Source organism: Octopus bimaculoides, chromosome 28, assembly GCF_001194135.2.
Source record: "Octopus bimaculoides isolate UCB-OBI-ISO-001 chromosome 28, ASM119413v2, whole genome shotgun sequence".
NCBI lineage: Eukaryota > Metazoa > Mollusca > Cephalopoda > Octopoda > Octopodidae > Octopus > Octopus bimaculoides.
In genome coordinates this window covers 9,630,634-9,640,975 of record NC_069008.1, presented here as the reverse complement: position 1 = coordinate 9,640,975, position 10,342 = coordinate 9,630,634, and the positions used below count along the sequence as shown (strand labels likewise).

Genomic DNA, 10,342 nt, shown 5'->3' with positions numbered 1-10,342 from the left:
GGCACATAAAAGACACCATTTCGAGCGTGGCCGTTTTCGTGCGGGTGACACGTAAAAGCACCCACTACACTCTCTGAGTGGTTGGCGTTAGGAAGGGCATCCAGCTGTAGAAACTCTGCCAAATCAGACTGGAGCCTGGTGTTGCCATCCGGTTTCACCAGTCCTCAGTCAAATCGTCCAACCCATGCTAGCATGGAAAGCGGACGTTAAACGATGACGATGATGATGATGATGTCTACAGTAAGACAACTGCAGAACACTGTTAGCAGGAGAGGTTAGAAAAGTTGAAATATAACGTATTAAAATAATAAAAAAGATAGAATACAATAAAAAGTAGAAGATTACAAGGAGGTCTAATTTTCCGTAATAGATTTCTGGATATAAAGGAAGGACTGAGCCAGGTCTGGAGTAATGGAGGCATGACAAAGAGATTCTAAACAATTTGCTGATTAATTGATTGATCAAGCAGTTGATAAATTAATTGATTAAGTAGTTGAATAAACAATTAAATTAACTAGTATTATTGGGTGTGTTTCTTATTGGATCCCCCCCCCCAAAAAAAAAGATACAGCATCTGTTTCAACACGATTCCACATTTTAAGAATCTTGCAAGACAAATACAAATATGAAGAGAGAGAGAGAGTGTGTGTGTATGCGTGTATGTCTGATCCAACAGTGGATACCTTTACATTGTAGTTTGACCACTTGGAAATAGCTGCAAAATTTCTCTCAAATAATTCCTTACTATCTGAAGTAGGTAAAGAAAGACATGGTATACACAATGTTGTGACTTTGAACTGTATGTATATATTGGATCAAGTCTGACTTAGAACTGAATATCTCTTTCTCACATACACACACAAGCACACACACACACACTCTCTCTCTCTCTCTCTCTCTCATACACACACACACACACACACACACACACGTCTGCCAAGCAAATGGGAAGCAGTAATTGAAGCAGATGGTGAATATTCTCCGGAATCATCATTTAAAGATGCTTTGGTTACATGTTGTTATTGTTTTTGTTGAATAAATTTGTTGAAAAAAAGCCACAATAATTGTGCACCAATCTATATTACCTGTTGTTTCGTCTTCTAATTAACTTGAAGAAAAACAGTTAAAATCTGGATCCTTCATCAAACAAATGAAACTTAAATTTTTATGGATGTTATTATAGTATATGTTTATGTAATTGTATTTTTGTTTTTTAATATATTTATATTATTTATCTAGATGAGTTTTGTTTATTTTTAGTTTTGATTATTTAATTCAAGATTTCTATGTTTATGTTTGGTTTTTGTTTTATTCCAGATTAAGTTTGGAACTTTGTCCGACTATTTCAATGCAATCTACAAGAAGCATAAAATTGCACCTGGGGATCCTCCCCCAAACATACCTTCACTGTCAGGTGATTTCTTCACTTATGCTGATCGAGATGACCACTACTGGAGTGGCTACTATACCTCTCGCCCTTTCCAGAAGGTTCTTGACCGAGAGATGGAACACCAGCTGCGGTAAGCCGAATATTTGCCATCCAACTGATTATAATTGGTTATGGATGTTTAGTCCAAGGTCAAACAAATCAAGCAAACCTAGGACCAAAGGCATTATGGCTATTATCATTTTGTCTCTTTAACCCTTTAGCATTTAGATTGCTCTGTCAAATGTAATGCATATTTATTTACATTGTCTTGAATTAATCATGTATTATCTTGTAGCTTTGAGATTTCAATGATTTATTTTTAGAATGACATTGTAGGGTTGGTGTGAGAAGCCAAATCTGACCATTTAGAATGTAAAACAAATAGAATATTTGAGCTGGATATGATTGGCTCAAATACTAAAGGGTTAAGGAGATATAGAATTTATGTCATCTATTGTGTCCTTGCTTTTTTTAAGATTGTAAAATGTAAGTTGAGGGAGATTTAGCTTTAGCCCTTCAAGAGTCCATATACAGGATTCTCATTGACTCATCATCTGACCAGTTGTAACTAGCTGTTAGTGTTTAGCCACAATTCAGTCTTTATTGAGCAGACCTTTGACCAAAAGCACTCTATAAATGACTTTCTCATCATTTTGATATTCCTTTTACTTTTTTAAGAAAGTTGTGTTTGAGTCAAAGGAGATTTGACTGCTATTTGCATTAGTTCCAGCTACCTTTGTTGGCAACTGTAGATATGCATAAGACAGTAGGTTTGATTTGAGGGAGCTTTGGCTACCTTTTCTATCAGATCATTTTATCTTATAGAAGTCTCCTTGAGTTGTTTAAATGTACATATATGTATACATAAGAGAAAAGGGGTGTGATTTGAGAAATTTTTGACATACATTCTATCAGTTTTAGCTACTGTTTACTGATCTACTTCATAGATTTATATGTACATTATTTCAGCATTTGTTCCAACATACAATTGCACATCAAGGATCTTGCAAACAAATACAGAAACAGTGTGTGTGTGTGTGTGTGTGTATATATATATATAGAATATGGGGGTTTAATTCACTTGTGATCTAAACAAATATGCTGGCTAAATCATGTAACAGATTATCAGCGTTCCAAGCTCATAGCCATTTTAGGTTTTCGATTTAGCAGATATATATTTGTGAAAGAGGACAACGAATGCTGAGGCATAACAAGCATCTCAAGCCATATACATTATATTATATTTTTCTGAAATTAGTTGAGGTCTTACAGCTGTTTCTGGATATCCCAAGTGATAGGTGAGTATGCCTGAAATGGGATATTCCATCATCAGAGACAAGTAGAGAACTTGTGAAAGATCTAGACATGGAAAATTTGTAGATAATAAGCAATGAAATAGAAGAGTAAAGAGTAAGGAAATAAAGATCTTTCATATGTTCGTTACTTGTCTCTGATGATGGAATACTCCATATTCAGGCATACTCACCTATCACTTGGGATATCCAGAAACAGCTGTAAGACCTCAACTAATTTAAGAATAATATAAAATAATGTATATGACTTGAGATGCATGTTATGCCTCTGCATTTTCTGTCTTCTGAGCGAGACCTTTGGCGATGTGCTCTGCTTAAGAGGATTCATCACACTAAGTGCACCTGTACTGGTGGCACATAAAAAAATCAACCTTTGAACGTTGGGCCTCACAGAGGCAAAGTGACTGAGTTCCTTTTGAACATTGGGCTTCATAGAGGTATAGTGACTGAGTTCCTTTCGAGCTTTGGGCCACGTGCAGGCAAAGTGGCTGAGTTCCTTTCAAGTGTTGGGCCTCCCAGAGGCAAGGTGGCTTAGTTCCTTTCTAGTGTTGGGCCTCATGGAGGCAAAGTGGCCATTTTTCTTTCGAGTGTTGGGCCTCACGGAGGTGTTATGTCGTGCTTGAGAAGAAGATCCATCAAACTGAGCAAAATCGCAGTTGTGGCAGATACCAGTGTCATGCAAATGGCACCCATGCCAATGGTAAAAGCACCCATTACGTTCTCGGAGTGGTTGGTGATAGGAAAGGCATCCAGCCATAGAAAACCATACCAAATCAAACTGGATCCTGGCACAGCCTTCCAGTGTACCAGCCCAGTCAAACCATCCAACCCATGCCAGCATGGACAACAGACGTTAAATGATGATGATGATGATATATCCAGGGTGTTTGGGCTAAATTTGGCAGTTTGCATAAAAGGAAAAGAAAACAATATCCCATCCACAGATAAAGGTATTCTAAAGAAAATCAAACTATATTATGGCTAGAAAGTAATATTTTACCTAAATTAGCTGCCTGCAGCTTTGTCACAGCCTCAAGATGACTCTGGAACCTGGTACATGCATTCCTTATTGTGTCCTTGGAAAGATCTTTGAAAACCTCTTTGATCTTGGCCACAAGCTCAGGCTTGGTGTTGCAGACATGGTGGTAGATGCCTTTCTCAATGACACCTCACACATAATAATCCATAGGATTACAATTGGAGAAATTCAGAGGCCAGAAAGTGGGGCCGTTGAAGTCATACAAATTCTCCAACAGCCACTTTTGACTTTTTCCAGAGCCAAGGCAAGGAGCTGAATCCTGCTGCCACACAAATGGCCTTCTAGCAGAGTCCTCCCCAGCCAGAGTTTGACCACAGTCTCAGCAACTTCACATAACTGTCTAAATTAAGCCTAATCCCCTGTTCATCAGTTGTTGGATGAAATTCAACATGTGGACATAGTCACAATGCTTACTGTGTCCTTCCTGCTCACTATGGCTTTGTAGTTTTTGTTGCAGCTGTCCATGTCATATCTTATAGCCTTTGAAGTGTTCACAGAGCATTGAACAACAGTCATGATGTTGGCATTTTGACACCCGGCATCAATTATCATGATGCAAGTAACTCTTTTCCAATATTCAAATGGCCTCCAGTCCTCCATGTCAACAAACTTTTTCTCAACTACATCTTTAATCTTCATGCTCCCCAACACTGTTCACCAATACATCAAGTTGACAAAAAAAACAAACTTTTCACACACCTTACCTCAAAAAGCCAAACAGCATCTCTTCACTTCCTCCCATTTCCTTTTTCTCATGCCCTATGCTTATGCTTATCTCTCACTCCCCAATCCTGTCATCTCCCACTCCCTCTATATACCCAGTTTTCAACAGTCACTGCATTCCCCACCCCCACACACTTAACTTCCCTACTCATGCACCTTTGGCAATACCTTACCATTTATATTCTGAACCCCACCAACCTTGAGGGTATGCCATAGCACTTCACCACCATCTCTCTCTCTCTCTCTCTCTCTTGCTCTATTCTACTATCCCATCTATATTCTGATTCCACTTCCTTCACCGTTTCTCCTCTGCTCTCTCCCTCTGACTGGTTAACCATGTATCTCCTCTACAGCCACACACCTGTTTCTGTCCTCATTCCTGATCACTTCCCACCTCTGACCGAGTAACCATGTATCTCTTTAGCAAGACACCAGTTTCTATCTCTCTTTCACACTCTGACCTTTCATCATCTGGCACAAGATCACCTCCTCCAATGCCCTCTCCCCTCTTAAAAGATCTTTGTCTTGCATTTTACTCGGTGACCATTCCAATGCTGATACCATGTAAAAAGCATCCAGTCTATATTGTAAAGTGGTTGGCATTTGGAAGGGCATCCAGCTGTAAAAATCATGCCAGAACTGACCTTGCTTGTGATGGTGCCATGTAAAAAGCACTCAGTCCACTCTCTGGGATGATTGGTGTTAGGAAGGGCATCTAGTCATATAAACCATGCCAAAACGGAGACTGAAGCTTGGTGCAGTCTTCTGTCCAGCCTGCTTCTGTCAAACCATCCAACATGCCAGCATGGAAAGCAAATGTTATTGGATGATGATGATGATGATAATATTCCTTAAAAAATGAGACATAAAAATAATGAAAGTTAACCCAAACACTCTGTGTATATATATATATATATATATATATATCTTTACTTCTAATGATATATTGAAAAATGCTTGAAAAATAATTTGTAGCTGATGTTGAAACTATTAGCAACTTGAACATTTTCATGAGCTAGAATTACCCTGGAAATGGCTTTTTTTTTTTTTGTCTGTATGAAAACACTAAGAACATTCTCTCTTACTCTCTATTCCTAAATCACCAACATTCTAAAAGGTAAAAATAAAGAAAACACTCCATGAATTTCGTTCAGACTGTAGGTTGTAATTTCAGGGGGATTGGCTGCTATTTCTAGCTTATTTAGCTACCATTTAGAGATTTCCCCTGTTAGCTCATACATACTTAAGATCAAAGAGTGTGATTTGAGGAAGATTTGACTGCTATTTCTAGCAGTTCAAGAGTAAGGGTTCTCAACCATTTTTTGCCTGTGGACTCCTTTGATTACTATTTTATTCTGGTGGACCCTCATAGCCATTCAAAGTTTTTGTTTTTCACAAATTAACTTGTGTAGGTTGAACTATGTAAAATGTTAGAGAAAGAAACCCAGCTGTTTTTGCAATACATACATCTAGAATAACATTTTTTGAGGGTCTCTTCAAATACTATTGTAGATCCCCAATTTACTATTTTGTTGCATGGCCTCTGGTTTTATATGGACCCTGGTTGAGAACCACTGATGTAGTGTCTTTATAGCATTTGTAGGTGGTGTGTGCTTGTATATGCTGTGACATCGTTTTTTTAGTTGCCTTGATTTAGCTTACATTCATGGGATGCATTTTTATGAAATGTCAGGTGTCAGGCATGTGTTTTATATCTTATATTGTGTCTGTTATACAGGGGTGCTGAAATCCTTTTCTTCCTGGTCAGTCGGTACCTTAAGATACATGATGGCAGCAAATTCCCTCTCATAGAGTTCATGCAGAGTCTGGTTAATGCTCGACGGAACCTTGCACTGTTTCAGCACCATGATGGTATTACGGGGACTTCCAAAGACTCCGTAGTTGAAGACTATGGTGACAGGTTTGTATCATTGTCTGTCTGCTTGTTTATTGTGTGCATATATATATATGTGTCTGTATATGTAATATATACTATGTATATTTAGCCAGAGGAGAAGTAGAAAGAAAGAAGTCTGCCAGTGTTCTGCAGCATGAGGACCAGGGGCTTGAGGTGTTTTGGATTGCAAGACAGTGTATCAGAGAAAATTGTGATGCTGTAGGAAAGAAGTGCATTTGCATGGATGATAGTTCACTTGCAGTTAGTTATTCTGCAAAGAAAGACGCTTGGAGATTCCACTATGTGAGGCTGTTAAATGTAGAGAACACATGTGAGAAGAGGAGTCTGTCTAATGTGGATCCAACAGAGGGACCAGCTATCCAAATAGACAGTAGCTTGATTGATAAAGCAATTGAAGATATGAAAACAAAGAAAGTCCCTAGCCCTTCAGAAATCACTGCTGAGATGCTAAAAATATATGGGATATGGCCTAATTATCTGTAGAGTTAATCAGGTTGTCGACAATGGAGTTATACCCAATGGCTGGTGTAGCAGCAACTCCTACAAAGGTAAAGGTGACACCTTAGACAGAAATAATTACAGAGGTATCAAATTGGCGGACCAGATGATGAAAGTTCATAGATGGTCATAGTTCAACTAATTAGGTTCAACCAATAAGAGAGTTAGCTTCGATGAGATGCAGTTTGGTTTTGTGCCTGGTAGAAGCACTACTCATGCTATCTTCCTGGTAGGAAAAACAGGTAGCCAAAAATAAACCTGTGTTTGGCTTTTGCTGACATATAGAAAGCCTTTGACAGGGTCCCCTGCTCCCTTATCTGCTGGCCAATGCAAAAGCTAAGGATAGATGAGTGTACAATCCATGTACAGAATGATGTCAGTAAGGTGAAGGTTGGTAATGAGTATAGCAATGAATTTAGTAGGAGTTCACCAAAGATAAGTTCTTGTCCCCCTTTTGTTTATCATAATCCACCAAGCAGTAACAGAGGGATTTAAGATCCCTTGGGAGCTCCTCTATGCTGAAGATCTTGTTTTTATAACTGAATTACTACCTGAACTAGAGAGGAAATTTCAGGTGTGGAAGCAAAGCCTGGAATCTAAGAGCTTTAGACAAATCACAAGTCCTTTCAGGGAGATGGCTATGCTTGATATGTAAGAAAGGTGTTGGTAAAAACTCCATATGTTGTACTCAGTGCAAGCTTTGGACACATAAGAGGTGTAGTGGTGTCACAGGAAGGTTAACAATGAAAGTAGTCTTTGTGTGTGGCAGATGTGCAAGTACAATAAATACTAAGAATGTGAAAGGCAGATTAGATTCTTCCTGTGTATGTACAACTATGTTACCTGGCAGTGAAACAGGGGCTGTGACTGCAGAGGACTTGAGAAAAGTTGAAAGGATTAAAGCCAGCATGCTCTGCTGGATGGATAATGTCAGTGTAAATGATTTAAGAGAAAAACTAGGTTTAAGGGGCATCAGTTGTAGTGTACAAGGGGGGAGACTGCACTGATATGATCGTGTTATGCATATGGAGGTGGATAGCTGCATAAAGAAGTGCTGATTTCTAATTGTGGAGGGAACCTGTGGAAGGGGCAGACTTGGGAAGATGTGTAGCGAAGTGGTGAAGGATCTTCAGATGTTGGGCTTCAGTAAGGAGATGGCAAGAGACCGAGACAAATATTCTGCAAGAACTTGTCTATCATGTTCTTGTAGAATATTGGAAATGAATGACACTGCTTCTGTGATAGTGACAATTATTTACAGTTATCACACAACACAAAACAAAAGACACAGTCACACAAATATGCATGCACATACACACATATATATGCATGTACGATGGGCTACTTTCAACTTCTGTGTATCGAATCTCCTCACAAGACTTTGGTCAATCCAGGGCTGTCACATAGCAGGACTGAACCTGCAACCAGTGGTCAGAAAGTAAACTTCTTTTATGCAACTATGCCTGTGCATGCATATATATATATATATATACACACACACACACACACACAGGGTGCAGATAGTATTTGAGGACAGATTTATGGTTTTAAAAAAACACTTATATAATAACAGAAAAAAACTATTTTTAGAAAAATAACATAAACATAAAGCTAAATTACCAATTTAATAATTTCATTCAATAAAACCACCATAAGCATCAATAACTGCCTCCATGCGGGGTTGAAATCATTTACAATCTCAGTTTAAATTGTCTTTGTTCATTTTGGACAACTCGAACTATGGTGGCTTTCAAAGAATCTTTAGTGCTATGGGGGTGTTCATTGACATTTTTCTCAACAATGCTTCATACACAGTAGTCCAGTGGATTGAGATCTTTAGAGACATAAGGCCTTCCATTGTATACACAGTTGATCCAAAGCTTAACAACTTTATCCAGAACCTCAATATATGCAGCAGTATTTATCCTAAGGGCTTGTAGAAAAAAGTGAGGAGGCATCACATGTCCTTCACTGCTAACAGCATCCAAAAGCATGACACTTGTAGGAAACTTTGTATGCATTACTCAAGAGTAATGCATACCTCAGAAGTGTCTGTACATAGCAACCTGTCATTTCTTCTGTTAGTTTTGTGGTCCTGGTCAAAGTTTTTCTCATCTGAGAAAAACTAAATCACACCATCTTCTGATGGATATTTAAGCTTGTTCAAAAATCTTTTGATTCTGATTAAGCAGTTTTCTTTTGATTTTTCTGACATTAATTGACCTCTCCTCATTATGTAAGATTTGTATCAGATGCCTTCATGCACAACATTTCTGATTATTTTCTCTGACACAAATTTTTTTTTTTTTGCAATTGAACTCATTGATTTTCCTGGATTGTTTTCAATGTTTTGGTTAACTTCTTGAATAAAAATTGAGGTGTCCTGATAGAATTAGAATGTGTGGAATGTTTTTTTTATGTTTTGATACAGGTAATAAGCTTCCTCTAACTCTCACCAAATCTTGTGGACAAAAGATGTTGCAACTTTCAGAAAACAAGAAATTTCTAAATCACCCTGCTTAGCCTTCAAAGCCACCATCACAGCATGGCTTTTCATTTCATTAGGAAGCATAGGGCCTGTTGTCGTTATTTTCTGAAATAGAAGTCCAATAAAAATTAGTCAAATAAAATAATGACTAAAAATGCATGTCCTCAAATACTGTCTGCACCCTTTATATATGTGTGTATATATATTGGGCCGCACAGAGGAGATGACAGAGGACTGAGACTCCTGGTGGTTTGCTGTGCTTGAGAAGACACATGAAGCTAAGTAAAATCGTGGTTGTCCTTGCATAGAGGCATGTGCCCTCCATCACTCTCCAGCTCAACATTCCTAATTTTGCGGTCTCATGGATTTTAGTGACATGTAAAAACCACTCATAGTGGTGCCACATAAATGCATCTATGCTGGTGCTGCATAAAAGTACGCAGTACACTCTGTAAAGTGGTTGCTGTTAAGAAGGGCATCCAACTGTAAAGACCATGCCAAAACAGACATGGAGCCTGAACAGCCCGTCAGCTTGTCAGCTTCTGTCAAACCATCCAACCTATGCTAGCTTGGAAAACAGACATTAAATGATGATGATGGTGATATATATATATATATATATATTTATTTATTTATTGAATAATAGTTATGGACAATCCCATACAGGACTTTAAGTTTCTGTGTCAATAATATGATTATCACTGCATTTCTTTAACTGTCACAAGTGACACCCTCAATTACAGACATGTGATTTGTCTATATGTGTGTGTGTATATATATATATATATATATATATATATACATATGCACAAGCATGGTTGTGTGGTAAGAAGCTTGTTTCCCAACCTCATGGTTCTGGGTTCAGTACTAGTGTGTGGCACCTTGGGCAAGTATCTTCTACTAAAGTGAAAGAAGCTCATTGTGTGTATATATA

The 10,342-nt window shown here is 38.2% G+C and overlaps 1 protein-coding gene across 1 annotated transcript in view; it reads left to right on the top strand.

Moving 5' to 3' along the window:
• LOC106875688 (alpha-mannosidase 2x) overlaps nt 1-10,342 on the top strand; it is a 93,778-nt gene that overhangs the window by 54,672 nt on the left and 28,764 nt on the right. The window contains exons 4-5 of the mRNA XM_014923937.2: nt 1,318-1,520; nt 6,243-6,425. Coding sequence (XP_014779423.2) covers nt 1,318-1,520; nt 6,243-6,425 — 386 coding nt within the window. The remainder of the gene's footprint in view (nt 1-1,317; nt 1,521-6,242; nt 6,426-10,342) is intronic.